This window comes from Dermacentor silvarum, chromosome 6 (genome assembly GCF_013339745.2).
Source record: "Dermacentor silvarum isolate Dsil-2018 chromosome 6, BIME_Dsil_1.4, whole genome shotgun sequence".
Classification (NCBI taxonomy): domain Eukaryota; kingdom Metazoa; phylum Arthropoda; class Arachnida; order Ixodida; family Ixodidae; genus Dermacentor; species Dermacentor silvarum.
This window is the reverse complement of record NC_051159.1, coordinates 58,771,225-58,787,221: the sequence shown is the minus strand read 5'-3', so window position 1 is coordinate 58,787,221 and position 15,997 is coordinate 58,771,225. Positions and strand designations below refer to the sequence as shown.

At 47.7% G+C, this 15,997-nt stretch overlaps 1 protein-coding gene across 1 annotated transcript in view; it reads left to right on the top strand.

Annotated features, from left to right (window-relative positions):
- Window positions 1-1,024: 1,024 nt before the first annotated feature.
- The window catches only part of LOC125946303 (roundabout homolog 1-like), an 89,571-nt gene continuing 74,598 nt past the window's right edge, over window positions 1,025-15,997 (top strand). Inside the window, exon 1 of the mRNA XM_049669017.1 lies at window positions 1,025-1,178. Coding sequence (XP_049524974.1) covers window positions 1,040-1,178 — 139 coding nt within the window. The 5' untranslated portion in view covers window positions 1,025-1,039. The remainder of the gene's footprint in view (window positions 1,179-15,997) is intronic.

The window sequence follows — 15,997 nt, the reverse complement described above, 5'->3', positions numbered from 1 at the left end:
GCCAACGTGCACATTTTGTGGATGCTAGGAAACTGTCAAGCACACATCGTTTCCTCGATATGACATCCACAGGGTTGAACAGGCTGCACTCCGGAACGCTTCAAGTCACGAAGATTCAGGAACTGTGGCCGGCAAACGCATTAGGCACGAGAGCCTATTGGTGCGCGACTGCAGTATTTCGGGTCCACTGGTCAGAGATGCCACCTATACAGTGCATCCTCTTGTGTACGCGAAGAGTTCACTTTTCCTACTTTTACTCTTTCTGTAGCCTTTACCGTTTTCCCCATGTAGGGTAGCAAACCAGATTCTCGTCTGGTTTACCTCCTTACCCTTGATCTTCCTTTCGCTCTCCTACCGTCTTTCTCTTGTTCACGCTAAATGAGAGAACGCCTCCTCGGCATTGCACTTTTCTAGAACTTGTCTGGTGTCCACGTTCAGTATATAGCCCAAGGTAGCTAAAGACAACAATACTGAGAGAATCGGCTTAGAGCAGATGTTTCTCTATTCTGTCAGGAGGGATTCATTCATGCTAAGTATTCGCACACAGCTCCGTTCGTTTGCTTTGTCGCTTTCCAGAGCTCAGTTGATTTGAAACATTTCTGTTACGACAAACACTTGAGGCGAATGTATACTGCAAGTTTCAATTGGTTAATGAAGAACCTGCGAGCACAATGTTTTTCAACTCAAACCATGTACATCTGATTTCGTTTTCACATGCAGACGTCCACACTCTTCCCAGCAAATCTTGCGCACGTGCGTGCGCGTGCGCGTATGCCTGCGTGTGTGGGATAGCGTTATAGCGATCGTCGTATTGGCCTAAAGGCCGCTTGCTTATGATTCCTCTATTCCTTGTGTCTACATCATGCAGCGTCCAGCGAAGGAGGCGGTGGCCGCGCGCCGCGCATCACGGACCAGCCGGTGGACGTGGTGGTCCGCAAGCACGAGCCGGTGACGCTCCGGTGCTGGCGCGGACGGCGACCCTCCTCCGCGCATCACGTGGTTCCACGACGGGAAGCAAGTTCGCGACTCGGCCACGCGCATGGTCCTCCCCGAAGGACAGCTCTTCTTCCTACAAGTGCAGCACAGCCGCCGGGAACAGGACACGGGACTCTACTGGTGCACGGCAGCCAACGCGCTGGGCACGGCCCGGTCACGGAACGCCAGCGTCGAGCTCGCCGGTGAGTGGCCCGAAAGAGAGAGAAAAGTTTAATGATGTGAAGGGTACTGAGCTTGGTCCGAGGCAAATTCCTCTAGCCAAATAATCTACTCTGGGGAGGCGGGGGGGGGGGGGGGGGCGGAGGGGAAGTGAAAAAGAAACTAAAAAAATAAGTTCTGGGGTTTTACGTGTTAAAACCACGACATGATTGTCAGGCACGCCGTAGGGGGACTCCTGATTAATCTGGACCACCTGTGGTTCTTTAACGTGCAGCCAATGCGCGATACACAGGCGTTTTTGCATTTCGCCCCCATCAAAATGCGGCCGCCGCAGCAGGGATTCGATCCTGCACCCTCAGACTTACCAGCTCGATGCCATCCACATCATACGCCACTACGGTGGAAGGGAAAAAAAGAAAGAAAAGAAAAATAAACATGGGTGGCGACTAGAACAGTGGGAGAGGCAACTTCACATAATGTGCAGGTCAACTCATAGCCTAGGGTCCAGACCCGTACCTTTTAAAAGGAAAAGAGCACGCACATCGAGACGAACTTATACAGTGCAGAGTGCAAATGCACAAATTGCAGCGGCTCAAAATAGGAGGACAATGGGGGGCGGGGAAACAGTTTTGACAGAAAATTTTTAGGTGCCGTATGCCTTTTATGCTAAGTCTTCTCAGGCTGAAATATTAGAGGTGCAAAAAATAAAAGGAGGCTGGCCCACGAAAGAGGCCGCGTTTCTACCAGAAAGCGCGCCTTCGTGCATATATCGTTAACCGCCAGCGTTTTCCGGTAAACATTAGGGTTACATAAGCTGCAGTTGCCGGGAAGTGTGAGAAACAGTCAAGGATCTTTTAATGCTATCAAGTTCCACTTTTGAAGGCGAAGATTAAGCGTCCTTCAATTTTTTCTTCTTCTCTGCATAAGGACGAACGCATTGATTCATGGCGCTGTCTTCCAAAGTCGTTTCGATGATGTTCCCCGGAAAGCAACTTGCAAGTTGAAGTATGACTTTACGCCCTGACCTGAGGTGTATTTTTAATGTTCTTTATAATCTGGGCTCACTTTATTTCTGGCCCGGATGAGGTGCAACTCCGCGGTCACAGTTTCAGATACCTTTATCTCGTGGAATTGACAGCTGAAAGTTGAAAAATCGCATCAATTCGCTGATTGGCTACTTAAAATTGTCACTCGACGCCAAGCTTTTTAAGCGAAGCTTTATAGGCTCACAAGACTTAGTGTTGGCGGTGGTGGTGGTGGTGGTAGCGGTGGCGGTGCCACGCTGAAAAGTGGGCCGATCCTGGCGATAGTGCAGAACTCATTGGCACATGACAGGGACGAAAAAGGAAGAGAAGAGAGCAAGAATACAGAAAGAGAGAGAGAGAAAGAACGATAGAAATCACCACGAAGGTCAAAGAAAGAAAGAGAGAGACAGAGAATTAAAAAGAAAGCGAGACAGAGAGAGAGAGAGAAAGAAGAATAGAGAAAGAAAGAAATAGAGAGAGAGATAAAGGAAGAGAGAGAAGGAGAGAGAGAGAAAGGAAGAAGGAGATATAGAAAGAGATAAAGAGAGAAAGAAATGAAGAGAGAGAGAAAGAAGGGAGAGAGAAAGAGAGAGAGAAAGAAAGAAAGAAAATCACTACGAAGATTAGATACACACACAAGCTTCGACTACCCCGATTTTCTCGATAGGGGAAGGGCTGGAGATTTTTTTTTTCGTTTTCTGTTTATTAATTTTTTTGTGTTTTACTGATTGCTAAAGCAAGATAAGATTATTGAGAACGCCTTACTGCATTTCCCATTATTACGTGCGCTCGTCACGCATGAATTAGATGCGATCTGTTCTCACGCTATTTATATCCGAGGTTTTGGCCATTTAGTCATGTTCCTTAACGACAAGTTCATTTTTCTGTTTTATCGGCCCAACTTACTCTATCTTTCCCTTGGTCAATACAGTGTCACGATGGAGTATTATATCATTTTAATTAGATAATTGTTTCACATTCCCCGTGTACGTTGAACATAACGAAACGTATTTCACCATCAAATATTCTACCAGTCTCAATCGAACCCAACATGCAATATACTATAGCGCAATTTTCAGCTTATTTTTCGCAGATGGACAGCTGCGGACACGACGCAACGTTATATAGCCCCGCACTATCGAAGCTAGAGGGCTTCGCTGCAATGCTCCGATAAGTGCGACTTCGCATAAACTGGCAGGAATTCACGACCACTCCAGGCGTGAAAATACGGGCATTGTCACATTTTCTGTCGGGAACATAAAAATCAGTGACGTTCGGTGCGCGCGTAAAGTGTGGTCGTTGAATTTACACCGTTGATTGGGATGCGCTTTACGTTCATCTGCGCTGGTACTCCTCTTTTCGAAGGCTCAGATATCGACTAAAGCTATGAAATAGAAAGAGCGAGGGAGTGTAACGAAAGACGTGGAAAGAACTAAAAGATAAAAAGAGCTAAGCGAGAAAACCTGCCATCGGGAATTTTACGCCAGATGCGTAAGATCTGCTCTCCAGATCTGACGCAGCGGAACGGACATGCGCTCTATCTCTCTCTTCACACACACGCACACACATACACGCAAACGTAAACTTGATCGTGCTTGCCCACAAACGAAACTGAAGCGCACGAGGGCTGTTTTACGGCGTTTCGTTCCAGGCACGGATTCCACGACGAGGACATGCGCATAATTGGAATTAGAAATTCCGAAAGCGTGTGTTGTGTACGTTTTCCAAAGCTGAAGGGGAAAGTGGGGGATCGTCGCTGTGCACCTTGGTCCGTCGATGCTGCAGCGGTAACCGAGTGAGATGAGATAGACGCAAGAAGAGCCATTAATGGGTGCACGGACCTGCTCCGATAAAAGCGGCAGGTGTAAAAGCGGCTTTGAACTCGCGGGACCATCTCGTGTCGTACACGCCCGTTCTCGGTGTTTTTTACGACTGCTGGCGGTGACGACCTGGCTATCGCCCTAACCGTGCATTCTCTGTCGTGTCTCTCGTTCGCTGCCCCTCGTCTATCTCTGTGGCCTTGTCTGCTGTCCATGCCGAAGAGCTTGACCTGCGCACGACAGAGACACGAAAACGCCTGAGTGAAGGTGCACTTTGTTTTGGAGATTGGCACATCGCACCGTGTAAGAGTCGCGAAGGCGGCATCCATCCTGCGACATCGCGCTGACACCGCGAGGAATTGCACCGGGATGCTGGCGCATGGGTCGATCCAGCTTGGCTAGTAAGCTTATGTAGCTTTGCCAGAAGATTGGTTCTGTGTGTGTTGAACGTTTTCCTTACTTTTGCTTTGTCTTATCGGTTTGTTGGTTCTAACCGTTGCTGATACTTAGCAGACTGTCACCATGAGATATAAGCATTACTAAGCACTGCGATTACAGATACATAAGCTCGAGCCTTCCTGCGTCTAAATGCGCTCCCTGGAAGAAGTTTTCGAAAAAAAAGGTAGTTACTGTTGCACCGGTGCTTGATTACTAAATATCAGAAGCAAGTACAGTGGGAAGGTGATCAAAGCCCCAAGGTTGTAGAATCGATCTTTTTTATATACTTTATCTTTATCTACTTTATCTAAGCTGCCGAGGCATTTGAGCATGATGTGATAAAGAAACCTGGATTCCCAACTCATAAATGTTGGTGTCGTAAACAAGAATCAATCGAATTATACAGAACGACATTACGAAGAAACAGTGCACTTCCGTGAATCACATTCATGCTTGGACATTGCATTATTTGGCAGCTTTGTGTGGCGTGTGATCGGTTGTGCCCGATGCTTGTAGCACAAGACGCTCCGTAACGACCACAGTGAACTGCTGGGGAATGCAGGAATGCAAGTTCCCGTGACGGGTCGGCTATTAAAGTGCACGCGCGTAAGGAAGAGCTGGAAAGGAAATTCGCTTCTTTGAATAAATAAAGAAAGCGAAACCGATTCTGGAGGGAACAGGGCAGCAAGTGTGATGTAGGCCGGAACAGAATACAAGTAAATGCCGGGAAAAACAGAAGCACCATGTCGAGAGAGTGAAAGAAAGGGGAAGGGTGGCTGGAGCAGCAGCCAAGATTGGGAGCTACTGGGCGCAGTGAAATATTTCGCTCATTGCAAGAGCTGCGGGGCTCTCGGAATGGCCACAGAAGGAGAACCCGGGGTTCCAGCCTAAAATGCGTGGGCTGAGTCGAGTGCCTGTTGCAACGGCTGCGCGGAAACGGCGTCCGCCGTCGCAGATTTACGAGATTCGAGAGGCTGAGAGTTCGGGAGGCAGCGTGCCGGAAAAGAAGATTGCCCTCATTGCGCGGATATTGTGCGGGAGAGAGAGAGAGAGACGCAGCGTTTAATCCTTTTTTTCTTTCCTTGCCTTCTTTTCCTTCTCTAGATTCGAGATTATATATATGCCGTGCGACAGCAACCAGGGGTCCCGAAACGATATTAATAGGCTTACACGGCAAGACCCGTCAGCTGAGGGTAAAGACGGCCTGCCGGATTCTGCAAACCGAAAATGGCCGGGGCTTTCGCGGGGCTCACGGCGAAACAAAGCAGCGTTTTCTTACGCGAGTCCCTTTATTTCTCTTGCAGCGTGCGCGTGTGCTTGTGGCATTCGGCGAGAGTATTTTTTTTTTTTTTTTTGAGTTCATGCCGCAGTGGCTACGTGTACAGCCGTCATGCTGCAGACCGCACTTTCTCTTTCAAACTGCGCTGCGTGCACACGTACTGCCTTCTCTTGATTGTTGAGATGAATTGCTCTAACGGCGGTTCTTGAGTGCGCACGCCATTTTGTCCACAAGAATAGCGTCGCGCGCAATTTCGGCTAATGCTGCACACTGCATGCGGCCTCAGCCTCCACAATATGTGAACAGCGATGAGATTTCACGCATTACGCAGCGCATAGTAAAGACACACGCACATGCAAACACACGTGAACGGGGGCATGAAATAGATTGACTGTTGTTTATTTCGAAGGAGCCCTGCGGACACTAAAGCACAGCTCCCATTGAAGAAGTCTCTTGGCTGTAGTAGCGAAATCAGCGAACATTGTATTACCCCAAAAGCTCGGAGGCAGACATTAGCCAGGGTACACCTTCAGCCCTGTGTGCACTTTTAATGTTAGTCTTTCGCTCCTTTTGTCAATCCACTGAGTTCCATCCTAGAAGATAGTGACAAAGAACGTAGTCGTTTGTCCTTGAAACCACTAAGAAGGGACAACATGACAGACAACATGCAGGCTTCTACAGGCTTTTTTAGCCGTGCCTTAAACATCGCTAAGACGTTGGATATTGACTGATTGAAAAGAGAGAAAGAAACATAGGAATGGCGGGTGTTAGTAGTGGGTAAAATGGCGGACGTTTATACAGAAAGAATCCCGGTTTACTATCCGGCTACAACATGTCAAAATTTAGCCTATCGTTAGTCTTCTGGAGTATCATCCCGACTGTCGAACCGTCTGGATCAGAGTTCGGAGCTTCCACCTCCGAACTCGATGATAAACTGTACATGCAAGCATATTATTTGCCATTGGCGTGGTTGTAATTACACACTCCTTCCGCAAAATGCACCAGCGTCGTGATTTGCAGCGCAACCGCCATGCGGCAGGTATAAACAGACATGGAGCGAGGCAGTTATATCGATCACAGAGCGTGCCCACCACTGTGTGCGTGGTCACCAGTTGAGCAACGGAAATTTTTTTCAGAAAGCCGGGAGGGACGTGGCAGTGGTGGTAGACAACAGGAAAATCAGCCGGTGGTGACGTACACCGCCCGCCTTAACCTTCGCGCCTACGCGTTTTGTATACCCACCCGAATTCCAGGCTCTCGGACGGCCTTGTGCCGTTGCCGTAATTTATCGAATTCCTCTCACTTGTGGAAAAGCCTACATTGGGCAGACGAGCAACTGCGCCAATGAGCGCCTTCACCAGCATAAGAATGCCTTAAAAGGAACGCCGACATCTCATCTTTCAGCTCATTGTAGGTCATGCACGTGGGTGCTGGCCTTACTTCAAAAGAACTGATATCAACACCAAGCACTAAGACAGAAGGGCTCGTGAACTTGCTGAAGCCTTCCATATAAAAAGGTTACGCGATGATTGTGTATCTGAGCCATCTATCGATTTGTTATATTGCAAAACGGACTTCCTTAATAACTATTTCCAGTGATTTATAACTTCTGCTCACGCAGGCTGTTGGTTCTTTCGTGTGTTTTCTTTTTCAAGCGTTTTGTTCAAGAAACTACAGTCGTTAGACAGCGCTCGTGCCGTGTCCCTCTACCTCTGTGTCCTCAGTTGTTCTCGTTTAAGTTTGCGTTTTCGTATGCGTTTTTTAGATTCTGGCTGCCCGTGTTACATGGAAGTAAAGGGAATCCTCTCGCATTTTCTTTCTGTGCTGCTGTTATTGTCCCTGGACGCAGTCGCACAATGACTACCCCACTGATCATGATTCATGCTCTCACTATAGACAAAGCCAGAAAAAGAAAAAAAAAAAAGAATCCGCACCCGCTCGAAGCGCGGCTGGCCGAGGTACAGTAATTAATTGGACCACTCGCACCATACGCGGTCCAGCCCCGCGTTTACGGATGAAAAGGGAGCCCTCTCTATGTCGGCTCGCCAAGAGGAGCGAGCAAGCACCCCGTGCGTGCTCACAAGTGGCTTTGTATCCCCGACTGCAGCCACCAACTTAGTTACGATCACTTTGCTCTCCGTACACGTGTATACTCCGGTATGTGCGCACACGGACACACATACACACACACTCGATGCGGTTTGCTTCGGGCGGTGTGCACACAAAGCAGTGGACCTCGCTACTCGAGCGAGCAGTCCACCGTTCCGCACCGTCCTCGACGACCGGCCATCCAAATGAGCGAGCGAGCGCCACGCGAAACTCGGCCGCAGCAAGGATCTGCGGCCGCACTTTTCGAAAACTGAGCCAGCCACTGTAGATCCGATCGCTACTCGGCCTTCTCCGTGCTCGCAGCTCGATAGAAGCGGCTATCTTATGCGAATTGCCCGGGCGCTCCACCGATACATGCATGCGCGCAGAGGCAGATCAAAGGACCACCTCGTGCATCGGGTAAGTTCCGTCTGTTTGACCAAACTCGAACGCGCAGGTACGATACCGGTTGCGAATCTCCGAAAGCTTGTTTCTCCATATGTGCTGCTTCGGTGCATTCGAAGAAGAGTCCCTGCATTATGTGTGCAAGTAAATATAGTCTTCGCTAAAATAGTCACATTCATTACACGCGACCGGGCAGGTAGAGAGCTACGTTGCGCATTCACTCGGCATGCAGGTCATGTTTCCCGCAGCCGCGACTTTCGAGAGCCGCCGCACTCGAGATCTCTACAGCGGTGAGTGCTTATTTTACCAAACTCTGCAAACCCCACTTAATTAGCGTCCGCTTCTCATGGACGACTGCGGCCGACGGAAAGTGTTGGCACGGCTAAGTGTGCATCTTGGTGTAGAGCGCTGGGAAAAACGTATTCCAGGCGAAAATTGTATCGTCCCTGTATAATTGTGCTCGTGCAGTGGGGCGCGCTCCCCTGCCGGAAAGGCGCTTTCGAACGAATCGTGGCGTGTTGTTTCTTTCCTTCCTACCTTCATTCCTTTAAATGCGTACGCATTTCCTTGCCTTTTAAACGAGGAATCATGTTCGTCTGTCACGTAAGGCGAATCGAAGAAATAATTTATAAAACAAAATTAATTTGACGAAGGGAATAAAACGTCGGCGGTAGTGAGCTTCGAACCTGGGACCCCATGCTCAGAAGCCGAGTGTCTCACCCACAGAGCTAAACACCGACTTTATTTTCTTTCATGGTACTTATTACATTAACAAGTAATTCAATAAAACACTCCCCAATTGTGCATAGTCATAGAATGGAGGGCACAATGACAGTCACACACTGAAAAACAAAAGAGCTACTGTTCATACATTAAGTGGTATGATGGTTCCGCTTTGAAAGGGTGGTAAGGCTAAGCACCTCACCGAAATGGGGTACCAGTTCGGTTGAACATCAAGCCCATCATAAACATGTTTTAGGTGCACAGACATCTGGATGAAATTCACCCTTGTAGGTACAACCGGTTCGGCGTTGTGGTCCATCATTCGCGCCTTCCACAAACTGTGCATTACCATGAGAAAAACCAATGTCGAAAGGTGCATTGTCACCATAGGTCGGCAGCAGGTACCGCGCAGTATGGGGGCTGATTTCAAGTTCTTTCTTTAGAGTCCGTTGGAGGATATCCCAAAATAAAATGGCGTCTTTGCAGCCAATAAAGCAGTGCTCAGTTGTCTCTGGCAAATCACAAAGACGACAGTGAACAGAAGACACAGAGATACCCTTTTTCTGTAGCCATGTTTTTACCGATAAAGTTTCACTATGAAGTTTATAAAACAATGTTTTGCAGCATAGGGATATATACCTTTCACGAACTCATTTTAGTACGTCGTGGCCTGGTCATTCAATGTATAGTGATCGGTAAAATGGTGGTGGAAATAGCATGGACAGTAAATCTTTGTATAACCTTTGACGCGGCACGGAGTAGAAGTATTCAGTGGAAAACGGAACTGTCAGGAAACGAACCGCCGTATAAGCATATTGCATGAACCCCCACAAGCATAAACGCGAAGAAAAATTTGAAGAAGCAACTAAATAAGGTAAAGCATCAACAAGTGTGACTTGCATGAATGACCTAAATATAGGATGTGAAGTATATATCGCGAAAAAAGAAGAAACGAGACACTATTTGCCACACGTAAAGATGCATTATTTGCTGCTTGGGAACTCTTTAAGCCAGAGGTTCGAACGTTGGCTATAGAAATGGGATCGGTGAAAGCATTTTATAGAAATAATGAAGAAAAAACACTTTTTAGGAGCCTAAGTGGAATATACGAGATGGAATGCGAAGTTCCAGGCACTTACATAGATGACACACAAAATATTAAATGTGAGTTACGAAAGTATGACGCACTGCGTTACCGAGGTGCGCGAGTTCGATCTCGAAGCAGGCGTGCTCTACACTCTGAACAGCCAACACGTTAAGCTTTACTTGATGAGTGACGTCACGCTATTTCAAAAGTAATTCCGGAAATATACTCCAAAAGTAGTCTTGTAACAAATACGAATGACATAATTTCAGTTTGAAAGTTACTACACGGCTTTATTTAGTGGCCCTCCCGAAGATCATTATGCGGAAGTCCCAGAGAGTCGTGTGTCTCTTGTAAAACCCTTGGGCGCTATAACGTAAAGCTATTCCAAACTTTTCTATTTGAATTCTGCAATCATCCCACCACGACTGCTCAAAACATTTTCGGGTCACTCCCAACTTCGCCTGCCTGTCACGCAACGTCACGAAAACCGCGATAGCTCTCCATCTGATATAACCTGTGCACACTGATTATGCATGATTAAACCGCACAAAAAAAATAATTATTCCTGATTTCCACCATTAGCCCTCTGCGATTGGTCCAATGATTTCGGCATGAGCCCACTTCGCCTGCCTGTGAGGCTACCTCACAAAACCGCGAGAAATTACCGCGTAAAAGTGACGCGTACGCTAAAAAAAAATTATTAATATGCCGAACAAACCTGAAAACTTTTCTGAATAGCCAGAGACTGCCCCGTTCCGAAAGGAATGGAAGATGGCTGCCCGCCGATCGCTCAGACCCTCGCTACTCGCCTCTGCCGGTGAGCATGTATTTATTTGCGCATGATAAACCTTTTTGCGTGGCAGTAAAACGTTATCGAGTCCTTTCGGCACGTATACTACATCACTCTGCCAACTCTCCCTTGCTGAGGATCCGTTTTAGCGGCATTCTTATCCTTCCGTTGCACGCCGCCGCGATTTTCGACCAGCCACCGCAAGCTAATTAAGGCGAAGCGGACCAATCGGAGAAGCCGGCACCACCCTCTTCATGCGGTTATCTATTTTCACTCTGCTGGCTCGGCCCCATCCAAACACTCTCCACTAGAACGTGCTTCTCGCCTCTTGCCAGCCAATTAGATAAGACAAACCGCCGTGTGTAGGCAATGTTAATGGTTTTGAAAGCGAACAAAGGTGACCTCCTATAAACCAGGAAAGTGTTTTATTGGGTTGTTCAGACAACGCTGCGGGTCACCGCCCGATGCTTGCGTCGCTGGTTACGGAAATTTGACGTCAGGAGATTGGAATAAAACAGTTTGGAATAAGTTTACGTTACAGCGCCCCTTTACAGAATGATGAGTGTACATTCGTCAATGGTACTCTTACCATCCAAGAAATTTAGCTGATCAGCTGCCTTTATCGAAAATAACCGGCCCTGATGAGATTTCAAGTGAATTTTACAAAGCGTTCAAAGGAATTATCAGTCCGATATTATTGGATATATTTATTACGAGTTTAGAGGTGGACGCCCTTCCGCAATCTTCTTGCAAAATACACACAGTTTTAATTCCAAAAAGCTCAGATATAGAAAAACTGCGTTTTGTTGAAAGCTACAGACCAATCACATTGGCAAATCATCGCTATGCTTAAGCGTAATTAAGTCAAGTTGCATCCATTTCTTCAAGATACTGGGTAATGAGGTAAAGGTGTTAGCTTACGCAGATGATCTAGTGTTTTTCTGCAGGGATAAGCCCAGTGTTGAAAAGGTTGTGGCTACAGTAGAGAAATTTGGCAGCGGATCAGGAGCATGAATGAACTCCTCGAAAACCTTAGGCTTATGGTTCGGCTCATGGTGTCATAAGCCAGAACAGTTTGCAGGCATTAAGTGGACTGACGTTCCGCCAAAGTATCTTGGCGTGCCACTATACGCATATTCAGCGTGCACTATTGGAAAGAATTGGTTTCGGCGTTGAAAGTTACGCTCAGACATTCGTTTCACACCGACTATCTATTTTCGGAAAGGCTGAAACCTGCCATAAGTTTTTGGCAACAAAAATTTACTACGTGTTGCATGTTATTCACTCTGCCAGGCTCTACTTCCAATGCTTCCACCGAGTTTTTGCAACTTTCATATGGTCCTCCACTTTTGAGCCCATGAGGCGAGACAATATATTTAGACCAGTTAGTGAGGGTGGACAGAGCGAAACACCTAAGCTTGAGGAGGATGCATATATATGAAACACATGAATGTGTTGTCCCTGCGGTACAAAACAAATGTGAAAATAGAACAGTTCCTATGAAGGCTTTGTTGAAACATTTGGTTATTATGGAATAAAAGCCATCTCTAGGGCCACATCTGGCGCTAGCTGCCTTGGAGCATTGTAATAGCACCCAGAATAACCCCCCCCCCCCTTTCCCGGTTGGCTTGTACGTAGTCAACAAATGTGCGAGCATGAGGTTTCGAAATTGAACATATAAAGCGCCACTTGATGATTGTGCTACGTAGAAATATGAATGCTACAACCTTCTTGCCGGTTTTCCAAAGCAAGCGTGTTAGCATCGTCGACTTTGAAATACAATAGATATATGTACCGACGGCGTCAGTGGCAACAAAACCAGAAATTCACTGGCTAAGCTTGTGGAAAACGAACACTGAGGCTCGCTCAGCCTAGTCTCAGCCAGCATTAAAGTCACTCCCTTGTTTCCCGAGCCATCAAGTCCATAATCATAAGGGTTCCATAATCTTGGCTGTAATCTGCGCTTTCACGCCAAGAGCAGCAGTGTCAGGGCGCGGTGTTCGACGGCGTCTCTAAGCCTAAGCCTCGCTCTCTCAACTAGGCATTCGAGCGCCACTCTCCCGGCTTGCCGACGCGTCCTGCCGGCTCTGTGTACACGGACAGCGACGCTCGTCGCCATCTCTGGGGCGGCTTGTTTTCGGCCGAGCCGATAGACGCCAGTGATCGATAGCACCGTGGCTCGAGAGAAAGGAGAGAGATGCTGGGACTAGCCATTCGGGGATTTATGGTCGCAGCGTCTCGAAGGTGCAATACGACAGTACACTGACATGTTCCCCGGCATTGGGGCGTTCTTTCCGAGTCGGTTCGACCCGGTATACGCGGCAGATGGTCAACGAAAACGGGAGGATCGGCATGGTACGATGAGTAATCTAGCAACGAGAAGCAGACTGTTCTGCCGCCCGCTCTTAGTCGGACAAACTTTCAACCAGCCGCCAAAATTTCGCAAACAAAACAAGCACGAGTGTCTGTAAACACCTAAGCCAATTAATAGCCACTTTACAGTAAAAAAAAAAATTGTCTGAACGTAATTCTTCACAGAAGGCGAATGATCGAGTATTTCGCTTTTGTGTTTCATAATAATAATAATAATAATAATAATAATAATAATAATAATAATAATAATAATAATAATAATAATAATAATAATAATAATAATAATAATAATAATAATAATAATAATAATAATATTTTTAAAGCAAGCTTTTGTTGGACCGAGAAAAATATTCGTACCAACATCGGGCTTGACTGACGGCATTTATGATATTCAGAACTATCACTCGAGTGACCCACTTTCCTCGTTTTCTGCGTGAACATCTGCAATACGCAACAGCAGCGGTGCTTCTTCGGGGATTCAGGCTATTATAGGCCACAGAGCGCGGGATAAACTAATCTGGGGAACGCCTTGCAGTATAGGAACGCATGGCAGTCGTTGCGAACAAAAGCTCAAGAACGTGGAAAGGCGAGAGCTAGGCTTCCAGCATTTTCAGGACGTCCTGAACACGTACACTTGCGCAAAACTCTGCGTCTACAAGGCGCCTTATACATCCCACGCATCGGCATTGGTCGTAACATGGTATTCGTCTATTGAGTTTGCTGGTCCCTGAAAGTGCATTTTGTTGGTTGTTTTGTCTCTGGACACTGTACGCCGCCGATGTGTGAATGGGCTACGCATGAGAACAGGTACAGAGCGGAAACGTGCTTTCTTTGTGGACACAAAGAAAAAAAACATTCTTTGGGCCATCCGGCAAGCCGAAGATGCCGCCCGAGTCTAAGGACTTCGAGCAGACACCTGAGGCCCCTAAAAGCAAAATGCCGGCTCTTTAAATAAAGTTTATTTCTTCTTCTCCTCTTTGTGCTGCTTTGCAATTTGCATTGACAGCATAATAATTCTGTGTTTTGCGTACAGGCGTAAAAATGCCAATTTTTGTTAACTTCTGCACGTGTAATATATTTACCTATAAGCAATACTTCCCAAAGTCACGCGGAAATAAAACTGTGTGGGTTAGTGGCACCAAGTAACCTTTCCTTCTTTCTTTTTGTCTTTTTATTCTTTTCTGCCACAATTTTTTTCAGTTCTTTATAACCGTCCTGCCCCGCAACCCGCGTCAAACAGCACCGCTTCATGAATTCGACGGCGCGAGTTTGTTTAGTGGACGTAACTACCCGAAGTAATTTCCCCGAGGGAAACTCATGCACCTGCGCCATTCAATAGGAGGAGCATTCCTGTGTTTTATGCAGTCGTTTAGTAAGCGTATACTATTTCCTTCGGCAACTACAAGGGGATTTCAATGGTTTCAACGACGTCGCTAGTGAATGCTCCAGCCTTCGCGAAGTCGCCGGCTTTCACATGCGCGACTATGTTCGCTGTGTTTGATACCTTCAGCGCGTACCAAACTTCGGCGGCCTTTCAGGCTGCGGGTAACGGCATTTCTGCCTCGGCGCCTCACGGCAAAGTGAGTCGCTTCTGCTCCGCTCCAGCGCACCGGTGCCCACCTGTTCCCTCGTATAGGACTCAACCAGCAGCCTATCCCATACATTCACAGGTGCGTCACCGCCAATCTCGTTTCTCGCGCGAGTGCAGGAAGATATTTCATTTCACTGGAACACCGCCTCAGCTACCACCGTGGAAGGATTAGCGCTCCCCACACACATTTACGCAAGATTAGCGCTCGGCGAGCACGCGAGGTGGGATGGAAAGTAAAGGGCGAGTTCAGGCCGGGCTGTGATCGCAAGGCGGCGAAGCAATCGACTACCTCTGTAAACGGGAAAACCTGCCGCGGAGCGGTACGCGCTCTTCGCCTGTGCTGCCTTCCGTCGCGCGTTCTTGCTGCAAGATGGAAAGAGCGTGTGTGCGTGCGCACGCATTCTCCCGCTGTCACCAATCAGCGCTCATTTACATTCGCCGTGTATGCTCCCAGACTTCGGGGGCCGCTTCGTTGTGGACGCTGTAGTAAAGCATTTGCACACTCACTTTATTTCCGCTTCACCGCACCCCCAAAGTGATTCGCTTCCCCCTGACCGAGCCCGACTAGACCGCGTTTACCTGCATCTTGCCAAGCGCGTTCTGCACTCAACCCACCTCTTTCAAGCGGATTGACCGAACTCGCCAGGACGATCACGCTGCCAAACCAGCTAGCGTTTGCACGAACCCGACGATCTGTTTTCAACCCGACAAGCTGACTCGACCCGCCTTTGTCAGGTTCACGCAAACGTAGATACAATCAGGTCTGCTGCAGGCATGCTCCTGCCGAGACTGAGAAACGCGCACCGAACATCGCAACCATTATGGATGGAGAAACGAAGCGACATGTACATTCAAACTTGTGGACATGAAGATGCCACCGTCTCTTCTCTACTATTAGAGAAGCATGTTCCTCGTAACTCCCTGTCTACACTGCGGTGGGGCGTCTATAGTGCAACCCAAGGGCGGGCAGCCCCAACAAATGCCATCGGAGCTACAGTGAGACACTGTCGATCTGGGCGGCCAACCCACGACCATCGGAAATACGACCATAACGTGGCGCGTACCAAGCTAACCCATGGCCATAGATGAGGCAGACGAAAAATCAAGGCGACAAAGTGTCACTTCACCGCGTGTGTTGGTCGCTTTTATTGGAGAGAGAGAAAGAAAGGAAAAGCAGCAATTTTAATCAAAAAAAAAGTAGGGTTTGCAACCCTGCACCGAGG